At 44.1% G+C, this 16904-nt stretch overlaps 1 protein-coding gene across 1 annotated transcript in view; it reads right to left on the bottom strand.

Moving 5' to 3' along the window:
* Positions 1 to 16904, bottom strand: part of ICE1 (interactor of little elongation complex ELL subunit 1) — a 125154-nt gene that overhangs the window by 78792 nt on the left and 29458 nt on the right. The window contains exons 9-11 of the mRNA XM_088442295.1: positions 6313 to 6396; positions 2872 to 2913; positions 436 to 779 (exon numbers count right to left, since the gene is read on the bottom strand). Of these exons, the coding sequence (XP_088298421.1) occupies positions 436 to 779; positions 2872 to 2913; positions 6313 to 6396 (470 nt within the window). The remainder of the gene's footprint in view (positions 1 to 435; positions 780 to 2871; positions 2914 to 6312; positions 6397 to 16904) is intronic.

The raw sequence follows: 16904 nt of genomic DNA, 5'->3' as shown, positions 1-16904 counted from the left end.
TCGGTTAACATTACCGCACATTGGTGGCCATCCTGGCCTTGCGGCAGGTCTAACCTGCCGCAGCCTTGGGCGCTCTTTAAACACACAGAGCTGCGTATGCACTCGTAGTGGCTAATTAATGCATGCCCATGTAACGGCGTTTACATGGACAGACACGCCAGTGTTTCTCATACCACCCCCCGTCTCCACCCCCATACGCTGATAACCTGTCACTCACTCGTCTGTGACTGCTGCGCATGCGCAGTGTGGCTTATACGCATTTGCAATGGCAAACAATCACTCCATTGTGTGTGTAACCACCTCTGTGTCAGTCTCTGAATCAGGCCCTATATGCGAAGGAGACTAGTTACGTGTAACTGAGATTAGGCTCCATAACTTTGATATCCGTTCACAGATCAGTTATCAATACGATGATCGTTAAGGTTTCAGACCTACCTCTGCAGTCAATGGTGACAATTCTAAAGGAGATAAAAGACGTGGGAGAGGCGTTGCCCAATTCATTACTTGCTGAACTTCTTCCATTTCATTTTCAAGATCGGAATTCACAGAGTTGCTGTCACTCAGATCCTTGGGTATAAATAAGTCTGTAGTTGTCTCCTCGTAAAAGGCACTGTCTCCATTGCACCCTGCTGTAGCTACCTCAGAAGTAGGCTTCCACTTTGATTTCGTACACTTTCTTGGCTCATACGATGCTTGTACTGAAGCCAGCTTTGAGAGACTTATTTCAGGGCTGCTATGGCAAGGAGGTTTGGTTTTTCTCTCTTTTCTCACATGTATTTCTATGATTAAACAAAAATGTAAAGTTTTGCTTAAAGCAAATAATAAAGCTTAAATTTTTATTAAGTTTGTTTATATAGCCGTTTCATCAGTCCCTGCCTTAGTGAAGCTAAGGTACTGATCCTATTATCCGTGTTTGCCCTCGCAACGCATGTGTGACTATATGCTGCACTTATGGTACCTCCGGACACACTGACATTTCTTCGCAACCTCATAGGACTTCACATAAAAAATCTGCAAGTCCAGTTGCGAGATCAGGCCATGAGGGGAGCGAGTTGACGGCAGTCTACACCGTAGCAATGGCAACTGGCTCCTGCTCACACAAAATAGGATTGACCCATTAAAGCAGCATTTTTCAACCAGTGTGCTGCGAGCGGTTCCCAAGTGTGCCACCGGAGATGCCCGCAGTGAAACTCTTAGCTTTGGGCTCAGGCAGTGCTTGGCTCAGCCACTGCTCGGGCTGTGACCCATGGAGACGCGGCGGTGTGAAATTCTAGGTCACACACGTCACGTCACCGTCCCGCCCCACAGTGCTCACTGCTGAGGAGTAAGTGTGACAGGCTGCACCCACTTCCGCGGCTGAGTGACAGGGATCTCCTTTCCTTGCTATGGACAGGTAGGGACCAAATGTGTTATTTTGCTTTCTGTGGGTGCCAGGGCGATTGTGTTTTTTTATGCGAGGTCCAGTGTGTATTATTTTGTTTACTGTGGAGGCCAATGTGATTGTTTTCTTCTGCATGGGCCAATGTATGTGTTTTTTTTTCCCCGTTGTGACCAATGTACTTGTTTTTCTCAGTGGTGGACCGATGGTGTTACTTGGCAATTTTAAAATCTTATTCAGTGTGCCGCAAGTTGAAAAAGGTTGAAAATCACTGCGCTAAGGTCTAAATTTTGTACCAATCAAAAACACTAATATTAACAACCTAATAAATGAACTGTAGTAGGAAATCCCAGCACATGGAAGATAATCACACACCACACAGATAGCACCCAAGTTATGATAGAACACATGGCCTCAATATTGTAAGTCTCAATGCTAACCACTATGTCACTCAAAATACAAATGTAATTTGATAAAAAATTTTATCCATGGGTTAACTGCTCAGGTCAGACTAAACTTGTATGATTATATCATATCTATATCTATTCTGATGCAAGATATGAACACAAGAGAATAGAGCCCACTGTTAAGCTTATTTAACACACAAAAGGTTAAGAAGATTCTACATATTCTCTAACTAAAGACACATTTACAATTTTATTGTCTGTTTTGATGCAGTTCGACAGATACTTGACATTCATCTGCCTGTTATACCACCAGGAAACACATTAGAAGTCCGGCAGCAACCTGACCTTGTCACAATTTGGCACTGCGAGTAAAACCCTCATTATTTAAATACTCAACATGAATTGCGTAACCAAAAGACACTTTTGTATGTTTGCATGTGCTTGATACTCTTCATATTTGCCTATGTGAATAAAACATGCATATTGTCACATAGATCGTCCCTACACCATCTTAGTTTCACTCACAGAGGGCGATTCAATTAGCATTGTTGGGATGTAGCTCCCGGCTTAAGTGCCAGGAGCTCTTCAATTACTCCCGTGGTACTGTAAGCACGTGACTGTCCCTTAATGTAGATTTCAGCTGGCAGCCTCCTGATGATGCCAGCAGAAATCTGCATTGAGTTGTGCCCCGGGGCTAGTAGCGAGGTTACCGAATGCTGTAAATGAATCGCACCCAGGAGATAATTTACTTGGCAGTAGTCGCTCTAAATTGCACATTCTGGGTTAAATGCAGGGTATGATGCAGTCAACTGAATAGCTGCGAGCTCTTAACCAGGGAGCTACATCCCCACTGTGCTAATTGAATTTCCCCTAATGTTTGTTCAGTTTACGTTTTATCAACAGGTGAAAATTTACAGAATGAATGAATAATGAATGATTTAAATGAACGAGGCCAATGCCAAAGTTAAGACTAGTCAATGATACCTATATATGTTGTGTTTTTACTTTGGACGTTGCAAGTGTGGGCTCCACATAGAGTACAATAGACAAAGGTTTCCAATACACGAAGACTACCAAGCGACTTACTTTTGCTGGCTTTCACTTCTGTAAGTGTCCGGAGTTGTCCATCTAAATAAATTAAAGAAAAAAAAAAAAATTATATAATAGATATCTATCTATCTATCTATCTATCTATCTATCTATATATAATAGATAGATATATCTATCTATCTGTTTTTAAGAGACACGAGAGGAAATCTATGTAGAAATCTGAAGTTCTGAATGACAATTTGAAGGAAAACTCACAATCCCCCACTGCCAGTACTGTACTAACAAGCAACTCACTCCCCCACTGCCAGTACTGTACTAACAAGCAGCACTCTCCCCCACTGCCAGTACTGTACTAACAAGCAACACACTCCCCCACTGCCAGTACTGTACTAACAAGCAGCACTCTCCCCCACTGCCAGTACTGTCCCAACAAGCAACACACTCCCCCACTGCCAGTACTGTACTAACAAGCAGCACTCTCCCCCACTGCCAGTACTGTACTAACAAGCAACACTCCCCCACTGCCAGTACTGTCCCAACAAGCAACACACTCCCCCACTGCCAGTACTGTACTAACAAGCAACACACTCCCCAACTGCCAGTACTGTACTAACAAGCAGCACTCTCCCCCACTGCCAGTACTGTACTAACAAGCAGCACACTCCCCCACTGCCAGTACTGTCCTAACAAGCAGCACACTCCCCCACTGCCAGTACTGTACTTAGTACAGTACTGGCAGTGGGGGAGTGTGCTCCTAAGTACAGTACTGGCAGTGGGGGAGTGTGCTGCTTGTTAGTACAGTACTGGCAGTGGGGGAGTGTGCTGCTAACAAGCAACACACTCCCCCACTGCCAATACTGTACTAACAAGCAGCACACTCCCCCACTGCCAGTACTGTACTAACAAGCAGCACACTCCCCCACTGCCAGTACTGTACTAACAAGCAGCACACTACCCCACTGCCAGTACTGTACTAACAAGCAACACACTACCCCACTGCCAGTACTGTACTAACAAGCAGCACTCTCCCCCACTGCCAGTACTGTCCCAACAAGCAACACACTCCCCCACTGCCAGTACTGTACTAACAAGCAGCACACTTCCCCCACTGCCAGTCTATTAAGATGCTACTTTAAGAGACACGAGAAGAAATCTATGAGGAAATCTGAAGTTCTGAATGACAATTTGAAGGAAAACTCACAATCCCCCACTGCCAGTACTGTACTAACAAGCAACACACTCCCCCACTGCCAGTACTGTACTAACAAGCAGCACTCTCCCCCACTGCCAGTACTGTACTAACAAGCAACACTCCCCCACTGCCAGTACTGTCCCAACAAGCAACACACTCCCCAACTGCCAGTACTGTACTAACAAGCAGCACTCTCCCCCACTGCCAGTACTGTACTAACAAGCAGCACACTCCCCCACTGCCAGTACTGTCCTAACAAGCAGCACACTCCCCCACTGCCAGTACTGTCCTAACAAGCAGCACACTCCCCCACTGCCAGTACTGTCCCAACAAGCAACACACTCCCCCACTGCCAGTACTGTCCCAACAAGCAACACACTCCCCCACTGCCAGTACTGTACTAACAAGCAACACACTCCCCAACTGCCAGTACTGTACTAACAAGCAGCACTCTCCCCCACTGCCAGTACTGTACTAACAAGCAGCACTCTCCCCCACTGCCAGTACTGTACTAAGCAGCAGCACTCTCCCCCACTGCCAGTACTGTACTAACAAGCAACACACTCCCCCACTGCCAGTACTGTACTAACAAGCAGCACACTCCCCCACTGCCAGTACTGTACTAACAAGCAGCACACTCCCCCACTGCCAGTACTGTCCTAACAAGCAGCACTCTCCCCCACTGCCAGTACTGTACTAACAAGCAGCACACTCCCCCACTGCCAGTACTGTACTAACAAGCAGCACACTCCCCCACTGCCAGTACTGTACTTAGTACAGTACATATTATTAAATATGTATTTTTTATTCATACATCCATGGTCTAGATCAATTGTTTAGATACAAGAAACCTCTAGCTAACAATTGATCTAGACCATGGATGTATGAATAAAAAATACATATTTAATAATAACATAGGACATAAAAACATGGATAAAAAGACATAAAAATAATAAATAGCAATAACTGATTCTTCATTGCTCCTTTTGCACATCATTTATTTACACTATTAAGCACTTTAAGGTGCTCTGACTTGATTTCACTGTCTACACATCATATTAGAAGTTGCTAACCACCACTTCATTTATGTCAGGTTGAGCTGACACCCCGATGTTGTGGGGGGAGGCTACGAGACATACACAGATTCTTATTTTATTTATTGTTTTGGTACATCACAAATCACTGGCGCTATAAAAACCTAATAGAGACACACAAGAACAATGTTTATTAATGAAACTTCATACAAAAAAAATACATTTAACTTTCTTTTTGCACTGACTCCAGCTGCCCCATTCTGTGCTCTTCATATTATATTATAGTGTGCCCACTCGCCCTACACAGAGCTGCCCAGTGGTAGCTACTGGTGTTTAGTACTACAGTGTACTATAAACAAAGTGTCCTATCTATTCTCAGTGCCTTGATTAGACCAATTACACTCTTATGGTGCGTACACACTAGACGATATGCTCCCTGAGCGATATCGTCTACTGTGTCCCCGGCAGGGTGTGCTCAATGTCGTTCATGACATTGAGCACACCCGCTCAACGATATCATTAACGATATCGTTCAGCGCCGGGTTCTCTTCCCCCATTCCCCAACATGCAGCAACCTGACGACATCGTCAGGTTGGCCTGCATGTTAACCCGATGAACGATGATGACGAACGACCCGCGGGTATGCGCGTCGTTATCGTTCACCGTTTTTGTGATAAAAATGGACGATAAAGTGGACGACTGAACGATAACGTTATCGTTCAGTCGTCCACCTTAATCGCCCAGTGTGACCGCACCATTACAGGTTATGCCATTTGGTTTTCCATCACAATCTTGTGGATGGTGTTCAAACCAGAATAGTTGTTCTTAAGACAAATGGCCTTATTTATCAACAAGTTTTATCATTCACAACTAGTGATAAAATTTGTTGTGTATGATAAATGGTGCTCCAACCAATCAGCTCTCAACTGTCATCTGTTTGAAAATGACAGTTGGGTGCTGTATGGCTGGAGCACCATTTATCATTCACAACAAGTTTTATCACTCGTTATGAACGATAATACTCATTGATAAATAAGGCCCAAAATATTGTACTTAATGTTGTTTAGAACCCAGGCATGTATTGTTCTGTACTTTTTTTTTTATTTATTTTTTTTTTTTTTTAATATTAGGCACATTTCTCCATATACAGAAAGTCACAAGCATTCCAGATAAGTAATACCATGCTCTTCCAGTAATTTTTACCAAATTCAGGAACAATTTGCACATAACTTAAGATATTTAATTTCTTACCAAATATCAGGTGATCAAGATCGTTTTTTTCTTTTGAAGAGTCTAAGCAACCCCAGAGTTCTTCCAGCAAGAATTTTATTTTCTCTGAAGACAAAAAAAAAAAAAAAAAAAAAATTTCTGTATTATAACAGTGTGTGTGTGTGTGTGTGTGTGTGTGTGTGTGTGTGTGTGTGTGTGTGTGTATATATATATATAATCTATCTACAGATATACACACACACAGTCACATACACATACATACAGTCAGGTGCATAAATATTGGGACATTGACAGAATTTTCATAGTTTGGCCTCTATTCACCACCACAATGGCTTTGAAATGAAACACACAAGATGTGCTTTAACTGCAGACTTTCAGATTTAATTTGAGGGTAATTACATCCAAATCAGGTGAACGGTGTAGGAATTACAACGGTTTCTATATGTGCCTCCCACTTTTTAAGGGGCCAAAAGTAATGGGACAAACTAAACAATCCTAAATCTAACTTTCACTTTTTAATACTCTGTTGCAAATCCTTTGCAGGCAATTACAGCCTGAAGTCTGGAACGCACAGACATCACCAGACGCTGGGTTTCATCCCTGGTGATGCTCTGCCAGGCCTCTACTGCAAATGTCTTGAGTATCTGCTTGTTTTGGGGCATTTGCCCTTCAGTTTTGTCTTCATCAAGTGAAATGCATGCTTAATCAGATTCAGGTCAGGGGATTGACTTGGCCATTGCATAACATTTCACTTTTTAGCCTTTAAAAAACTCTGGTTGCTTTTGCAGTATGCTTCGGATCATTGTCCATCTGCACTGTGAAGCGCCGTCCAATGAGTTCTGAAGCATTTGACTGAATATGAGCATATATTATTGCCCGAAACACTTCAGAATTCATTCTGCTGCTTTTGTCAGCAGTCACATCATCAATAAATACAAGGGAACCAGTTCCATTGGCAGCCATACATGCCCACGCCATGAGACTACCACCACCATGCTTCACTGATTAGGTGGTATGTTTTGGATCATGAGCAGTTCCTTTCCTTCTCCATACTCTTCTCTTCCCATCACTCTGGTACAAGTTGATCTTTGTCTCATCTGTCCATAGGATGTTGTTCCAGAACTGTAATGGCTTTTTTAGATGTTGTTTGGCAAACTCTAATCTGGTCTTCCTGTTTTTGTGGCTCACCAATGGTTTACATCTTGTGGTGAACCCTCTATATTCACTCTTGTGAAGTCTTCTCTTGATTGTTGACTTTGACACATATACACCTACCTCCTGGAGAGTGTTCTTGATTTGGCCAACTGTTGTGAAGGGGTTTTTCTTCACCAGGGAAATAATTCTTCTGTCATCCACCACAGTAGTTTTCCATGGTCTTCCGGGTCTTTTGGTGTTGCTGAGCTCTCCGGTGCGTTCTTTCTTTTTAAGAATGTTCCAAACAGTTGATTTGGCCACTCCTAATGTTTTTGCTATCTCTCTGATGGGTTTGTTTTGATTTTTCAGCCAAATGATGGCTTGCTTCACTGATATTGACAGCTCTTTGGATCTCATATTGAGAGTCGACAGCAACTGATTCCAAATGCAAATGTCACACCTAGAATCAACTCCAGACCTTTTACCTGCTTAATTGATAATGAAATAACGAGGGAATAGCCCACACCTGTCCATGAAATAGCTTTTGAGTTGATAGTCCCATTACTTTTGGCCCCTTAAAAAGTGGGAGGCACATATAGAAACCGTTGTAATTCCTACACCGTTCACCTGATTTGGATGTAATTACCCTCAAATTAAATCTGAAAGTCTGCAGTTAAAGCACATCTTGTTTGTTTCATTTCAAAGCCATTGTGGTGGCGAATAAAGGCCAAAATATGAAGATTCTGTTAATGTCCCAATATTTATGCACCTGACTGATATATATATATACACACACATATACATATATACATACACACATATGAGAGCGATATGTCTTGTATCGTACTTGTAAATTATATGGCCTCCTGTCACTCCAGACCTAGTTTAAGTTCTACATGATACAACATCCTAATCTCTCCTATGAGAAGGTTTCTTTGGCAATATATGTGAACTTTTCCCGGCTGTTAAGAGCTGCAAGTCCCCGCAGGCCTCTGGTAGGATTTAGCAGTTACACAACAGGTGTCTATAATAGAGAACCAAAATGACAATTGGATGACATCCATGATTCCAGTGGCGCCAGTATAATTGAAAAGTATACAGCGGGTAAAATAAGTATTGAACACATCAACATTTTTCTCAGTAAATATTTATGTAATTGGGCTATTGTAATGACATTTTCACCAAATGTCAGCAACAACCCATGCAAAGGAATCAAACCATAGGTGTCCATAAATTAAGTTATGTGAAATAATGTGAAATGACACAGTAAAAAAGTATTGAACACATTTACTGAAATTTATTTAATACTTCGTACAAAAGTAATTGTTGGTAATGACAGCTTCAAGATGCCTCCTGTATGGAGAAACTAGTCGCATGCATTGCTCAGGTGCGATTTTGGCCCATTCTTCCACACAGTCTTCAAATCTTGAAGATTCTGTGGGCCTCTGCTTTGAACTCTGATCTTTAGTTATTTCCATAGATTTTCAGTTGGATTCAAGTCAGGTGAGTGGCTGGGCCATTCTAGTAGGTTTATTTTCTCTCTCTGAAACCAATTGAGATATTGTCCTGGGCTGTGAGTTTGGGATCATGGTCTAGTTGAAATGTCCACCCTCGTTTCATCTTCAGCATCCTGGTAGATGTCAGTAGATTTTTGTCAAGAATGTCTCGGTACATTTTACCATTCATCCTTCCTTCAGTCATACGTCGTATGCTAGTACCGTATGCTGAAATACAGCCACACACCATGATGTTCCCACCTCCAAATTTCACTGTTGGTATGTTTTTTTTTTAGGGTGATGTGCAGTGCGATTTCCCCTCCAAACATGGTGCGTATTATGGCATCCAAAGAGTTACATTTTGGTCTCATCTAACCAGACTATAGAGCTGAACGCTCTGACCAGATCGCTCGCTCTGAATCAGGGCCCTCCTACCTTTTTTTGGAGCGTCCTCATGGACGCTCGCATAGCTGTGGGTTACCACCCACAGCTATAGCGAGTGTCCATGATGATGGTCGCGTTGGTCTTGACCATCGCTACCATTGGGCTTGCGACGGAGACCCTGCGGTAGGGTCTCGCTGCCGCAAGCCCTGGAGTGATTTTGGCTCTATCAGAGCCAAATTCAGTCCCACTGACATCACTAGTGATGTCAGTGGGGCCGGCTGAGACGGCCTCCGTCTGGCAGGCACGCCCCTGGCACGCCCTCAAAAGGGGGCGTGCTGTCAATCAACATCGACAGCACGCCCCCTTTGGTGCGAGACCCGGAGCGATGGTGAGCCCGTCGCTCGCCGGGTCTCGCGCATGCGCACGACGGAGCTCCCTCCGTCGTGCGTATGCGCAGTGGGGAACATCGACCCGCTTGCGAGCATCCTGCTGCTCGCGAGCGGGTCTGAATGACCCCCTATATTCTCCCAGTATTTCACAGGCTTGTTGAAATGTTGTGCAGCAAACTTTAAACAAGCTCCAACATGCTTTTTCTTCAGCAATGGAGTCTTGCGTGAGGAGCGTGCATACAGGCCATGGCGGTTGAGTGCATTATGTATTGTATTCTTTGAAACAAACAATTGTAGTACCTGCTAATTCCAGGTCTTTCTGAAGCTCTCCACAAGTGGTTCTTAGCTCTTGGACAACTCTTCTGATAACTCTTTTTACTCCTCTGTCAGAAATCTTGCAAGGAGCATCTGGTCGTGGCCAGTTTAAGGTGAAATGATGTTCTTTCCACTTCCGGATTATGGTCCCAATGGTGCTCACTGGAAAATTCAGAAGTTTAGAAATCCTTCTGTAACCAATGCCATCAGTATGTTTTGCAACAATAAGGTTGCAAAGGTCTTGAGAGCTCTTTGCTTTACCCATCATGAAAGGTTTCTTGTGCGACACCTTGGTAATAAGACACCTTTTTATAGGCCATCAGTTGGGACTGAACCAGTTTATATTAATTTGCATTGACAAGGGGCAGTATTGCTTTCTAATTACTGATCTATTTCAGCTGGTGTCTTGGCTTTCCATGCCTTTTTGCACCTCCCTTTCTTAATGTGTTCAATACTTTTTCCCCGTGTCATTGCACATTACTACTAGGGGTGTGCACCAGCCACTTTACGTGTTTTGGTTTTGGATCTGGATTGGTTTTGCCAAAACCACCCTTCCGGATTTTGTGTTTTGGATCTGTATTTTTTTGGGAAAAAGCATAAAAACAGCTAAAATCACAGAATATTTTTTTTTCGTTCCTACGCTATTATTAACCTCAATAACATTCATTTCCACTCATTTCCAGTCTATTCTGAACACCTCACAATATTGTTTTTAGGCCAAAAGGTTGCACCGAGGTAGCTGGATGACTATGCTAAGCGAAACAAGTGGGTGGCACAAACACGTGGCCCATCTAGGAGTGGCACTGCAGTGGCAGACAGGATGGCAGTTTAAAAAACTAGGCTCCAAAAGGTGCTGCGCGGTGACTTATCGTGTCACCCATCGACTGCTGCTGCTGGGCACACAAGACGGGACTCAGGAGAGAGATGGGCGCTGCCGAGGCTGATAGGACGCGGTTTGTGGGGAACTTAGATCCCAGGGCCACCAAGGAGATCCTGTTTGAGCTGTTCCTGCAGGATGGTCCTGCAATTAACGTTAAAATTCCAAAGGACAAGGATGGAAAGTCGAAACAGTTTGCTTTTGTCAATTTCAAACATGAGGAGCCTGTTCCCTGTAGAATGAGTTAGCCAAATGGAATCAAACTCTTTGGGAGGCCGCTGAAATTCAGTTCAGATCAGGAAGCAGCCATGGCTCCGCAGAAGCAAATAGCGCAGCCTACTCACCACAAGGAAATGGCATTTTTATTGGAAACAGTCCATCAACACATGACCGCAGGCATGATGGCAATGGGGAGTTCATGAAATAGTTTGGAACAGGAGGTGAAAGTTCAAAGTATCAGAGATCTTACTCTTCTCCGGACAATCTTCAAAGACAAGCAATGATGAATAACTTCTATAGGTCGGAAACCCCTCACGGATCCAGCACAGCAATGATGGCCCAACCCAGTTACTCGCCATCACATTATCCATTTCACCAAAGTCGGTACAGTCACAGATCGGATCATTCTCCCATTCACAGATATGATTCCTCTTCCAGCCACCGATCCAGCAGAAGCCATAGCTCTCATTCTTATCTAAAGGAGAGTTACCACTGTAGCAGAGACTAGGGATGTGCAGGCTCGGATTTTCCAACCAAGTTCAGATTTTTCCCGCCAAAAATCAGGTCTCAGAAAGCGGCAAAACTTCATCTTTCATGGACTTTTGTCCAGGACAGCCCCTGTAAAAATTATGTTGATGAAGGGCAGCGTGGAAGCCATAGGACAGCCCATGTAAAAATTATTTTGATGAAGAGCAGCGTACAACACACAGTGCAGCCCCTGTAAAAATTATACAACAAATAGGTAGTTCTGAATCTGCGCAAAGACTTTTTACCCCTGTAAAAATTAGTTTGATGAAGGTCAGCGTACAACCTCTGTAAAACTTACTTTGATGAAGGGTGGCATACAACCCACAGGACAGCCCCTGTAAAAATTAATTTGATGAAGGACAGCGTACAACCCCTGTAAAAATTATTTGTATGAGCGTACCCCTGCAGCAGACAGGGCAGCCTCTTGACAACACAGCACTACAGCCAGCCAATATATGGACAACAGTAGCCAGCCAGCCCCTATGTATACAGGCAGGTGCATAAATATTGGTACATTGACAAGAATTTTCATATTTTGGCCTCTATTCACCACCACAATGGCTTTGAAATGAAACAAACAAGATGTGCTTTAACTGCAGACTTTCAGATTTAATTTGAGGGTAATTACATCCAAATCAGCCCCTATATGGACAAGGACAACAGTAGCCAGCCAGCCCCTATTTTTTGTATATGGACAACAGTAGCCAGCCAGCCCCTATGGTCAGCGTCAGCAACAGCTCCCTCCCTCCCTGCCCACAGTAGCCAGCTAGCGGTACTTTATTATTTTTTATTTTTATAACACTCTAAACACACCGAGCTCCCAGCTCCCACCCAACTCTGCACACTCCACAGCTGGAAAAAAAAAATAGTGGCGATCACGTGACCTTTATAGAATCCAAAACCCGTGAGAAACCGACAGCGGGATGATGACGTTTTGCCTCGATTTCAGATCCGAGCCATGCGGGAAAACCTGAGCCTGACTCGGTTCCCGGCTCGGATCAGGGGGGCTTGGATTTCGGAAATCCGAACTAGCTCATCTCTAATTAACTTAATTTATGGACATCTATGGTTTGATTTCTTTGCATGTGTGGATGACATGGGTTCAGTGATCACAAATACGCGCTACAGCGTACATTTTACTCGGTATTGGAGACAGGGGACTCACTTTTAAAAAGTGCCTGGGTCCCCAGGGATGCACTCTCTGGGGACTGGCAACATCCGCCCTGCAGAGGAAAAAAAATAAAAATAAAAACCAGCTCTAAATGGCTGGCTGGCTGGCTGGCTGGCTACACTAGACACAAGGACTGCACACAGCAGTTCTCACAAGCCCGATAGGCGCCAGTCGCGAGCCAATTGGAGCTTGCAGACCAGCAGCCAATCAGCAGCAGCTGCAGGTCAGCGAGCTCAGATTGGTTTGCATCCGGCGCCTGATTTGAATGACGGCGGCACTATTTTGAAGGGGTACAGTGCTATCCCCGAACTTCCACATACAGCAGGGGTGCCTCTAGGCGCCGCTTACCATTAGCAGCGGCAAGAGCTATTTCCCATAGCTCCAGGCGTTGCTTACCAGCATTGGTTTCAGACGCCGCTTACCAGCAGCAGCGGCAAGAGGGGGTTCCCCGGCTCCAGACGCCATCACAGAACAGATACCGGTAATGCATGGCACTATTAACACGGACTATCCACAGTGACAGATTGAACTGCTTTCGAAGACAAGCTAGCTGCTTGACAAGTAACAGACATTGCTGATACTATAACCGCAAGATAATACTGCTGAGGACTTTTTGCATGCAATCAATTCTACCCTTTGACCCTGGAGTCACACTTGCAATTATATGGAGTGAGGTTTCTATCTGCTGGAATTGATTTTTATTGGATAACAATGTGTAAAAGGGCACTACGGCGTGGCATAATGTGTTGTAAGGGGCACTACTGAGGTGTAACGTGAACAAAGGGCACTACTGTGTGACGTAACGTGAATAAGGGACACTATATACAGCGAAAAGCTACAACGGACGTCCCCAGCTGCAAGCCACTGTGCCCGGCATCGAACGGCATCTATTTCACACTGCAGGGAGAGCTTGGGAGCAGCTCAGCATCTCCGTGAGTGATGGGCATGCCCCTTACAGTGATGAAAAGGGGGCGCATCTCAAGGACACGTCCCCTTTTCTGACCCTGCCCCTTTTTCGGGGGCATGCGCCAAAGGCTCCCTGCCAACACTAACATGAAGACTAGGGGGTTGCAGCAGATATAATTTCTAATATCTGCTATGGTCCCCTGTACATACTTATACGTACCACCTTTGAAAACAGCTGTTATCTGGGATATAACGCACATATTCATTGATGAATATGCCTCTTATTACCTAATACCTTATTCACTATGGTGTTTGTGTACAGTCATACAGTCTCATATCACATGTAGGATCATGGAGGTATTAAAAATGCATTTAAGGCAGGGCTTGACAAAATTACAGGAGTGAATGAGCACAGCTTTGTGTGTTATGCAACTGTTATACACACTATACTAGTCCACAAAATGGTCACAGTTGAATGGATACAGTAAAACGGAGGCCCCCTCACTGCTCTGCACAGCTCCCCTGCTCCACCCCCCACCCTCCAGTAATAACGGACCACATTTCACATAAAATAATGGTGCCAGAAAGTACAACAAAATCCCCCTTCCCTCATGGTCACACCACTATCCCTCTGAAGCCGCTCCGCAATCCCTGGCCACGCATAGAACCTACTACCGGAGAGCTCTATGCAGCTGGAGATAGGAGACAGTAGGCAGCTGGGACGTACAGGAGGATCAGCGTAGACTGGGACAGACAGCAGGGATCAGAGCAGGCCAGGATGGAGAGGAGTCAGTGCAGGCCGGGACGGACAGAGGCACAACAGTCACCGCAGGCGACACTCAGCACATGCACTCCTGTGCATGATATGAACACTGCAATACTATTAGCACGAATCTCCGCCGGAGCTGATAAGGATCTGCTTCCTCCCTCACTGCAAAATCTAGTAGTCAAGCAGCAAAATCTGGTAGCCATGGCGACATGGCCCCCGGGATTTGTCGAGCCCTGATTTAAGGGGCATGTGGGTAGGTCTGATACTGTTGGGGGTATCAGATGGGCATTCTAAGGGTGTGTAGTGACGTGGGGAGGTCTAAAGCATGTAGGACCCCATTTTTTTTTTTTTTTTTAAGTGGAGGGTCCCTGGGACCCACATATTTTGTAACTCAGCGCTATCACTGGGGTCGTTGCTGACATTTGGTGAATATTTCATTACAATAGCCCCATTACATATATATTTACTGAGAAAAATGTTGATGTGTTCAATACTTGTATAATGAATATTTTAAACTCATTTTAAAACACGCACACCATGTACCAACTAGTCACAGAGATTAATTTGTATTTTATAATATAATTATTTTTCTAAAGAAAAAAAAAAGCTTTATTGAATGTCACCAATAGTTAACAATTAACTCATGTAGGTCGATATTTTGGCTCATTCAGGAGCCTTCTACAGGACAGCTGTTCAGTCATCTCTGACTGAAATACTCTTTGGGAAAAAAAAAAAAAAATTATATATAGCAGGTAGCTGGAACCCACTGATAGCTTGCTTGGGTGCCTCCCTGGGGCTAGCACACCCCCAATGTAATCAAAGAACAAAAAGATAGCACTCCAAGTCTCGTTTTTAAGGGTAAAAAAAAAACAGGTGCTTTAATCGACGTTTTGGGGTCCAGGCCTTGCAAAAGTATTCACGCCCCTTTGCTTTTTACCTTTTTTGTTACATTAAAAAAATAAAAATACAGGTTGTAATCTGAATTTTATGTGGTGGATCTGCACAAAATAGTCTGATTTGGTGAAGTGAAATGAGAGAAATATATATAAAAAATAATCTTTATAAATAAAATTCTGAAAATTGGCATGTGCATATGTAATCACCCCCTTTGCTATGAAGCCCCTCAAAAGTTCTGGTGCAACCAATAACCTTCAGAAGGCACATAATTAGTGAAATGAAGTCCACCTGTCTGAAATCAAATGGTGCGTACACACTGGGCGATTAAAGTGGACAACTGAACGATATAGTTATTGTCCAGTCGTCCACTTTATCGTCCATTTTTAACACCAAAACGATGAACGATAATGACGTTGCGCATTCCCGCGGGTCGTTTGTCATTATCGTTCATCAGGCAAACATGCAGGCCAACCTGACGATATCGTCAGGTTGCTGCATGTTGGGGAATGGGGAAGAGAGCCCGGCGCTGAACGATATCATTAATGATATCGTTCAGCATGTGTGCTCAATGTCATAAACGACATTGAGCACACCCTGCCGGGGACACACTAGACGATATCACTCAGGAAGCATATCGTCTAGTATGTACGCTCGTTAAGTGTCACATGATCTGTCAGTATAAACACACCTTTTCTGAAGAGGCTGCAACACCACTAAGCAAGAGGCATCACACCATGAAGACAAAGGAGCTCTCCAAACAAGTCAGGGACAATGTTGTTGAGAATTCTGGGTTGGGTTATAAAAAAAATATCAAAATCTTTGATGATCCCCCAGAACACCATCAAATCCATCATCATCAAATGGAAAGAACATGGTACCACAACAAACCTGCCAAGAGAGGGACGCCCACCAAAACTCACAGACCGGGCAAGGAGGGCATTAATCAAAGAGGCAGCACAGAGACCAAAGGTAACCCTGAAGTAGCTGCAGAGTTCCACAGCAGAGACTGGTGTATCTGTGCATGTGACCACAATAAGCCGTACACTCCATAGCTGGGCTTTATGGAAGAGTGGCCAGAAAAAAGCCATTACTTAGTGTTAAAAATAAGAAGACACGATTTGAGTTTGCCAAAAGGCATGTGGGCGACTCCCCTAATGTATGGTGGAAGGTGCTCTGGTCAGATGAGACTAAAATTTAAATTTTCGGCCACCAAGGAAAAAGCTATGTGTGGAGCAAACCCAACACATCCCATCATCCCCAAGAACACCATCCCCACAGTGAAACATGGTGGTGGCAGAATCATGCTGTGGGGATTTTTTTCAGCAGCAGCGACTGGGAAACTGATTCAAGTCGAGGGAAAAATGAATGGTGCTAAATACAGGGATATTCTTGAGAAAAACCTGTTTCAGTCTGCCTGTGATTTGAGACTGGGACGGAGGTTCACCTTCCAGCAGGACAATGACCCGAAGCATACTGCTAAAGCAACACTCGAGTGGTTTAAGGGGAAACATTTAAATGTGTTGGAATG

The sequence above is a fragment of the Taudactylus pleione genome, unplaced genomic scaffold (genome assembly GCF_031769625.1).
Source record: "Taudactylus pleione unplaced genomic scaffold, aTauple2 ptg000309l, whole genome shotgun sequence".
NCBI lineage: Eukaryota > Metazoa > Chordata > Amphibia > Anura > Myobatrachidae > Taudactylus > Taudactylus pleione.
This window is presented reverse-complemented; position numbering and strand designations above follow the sequence as displayed.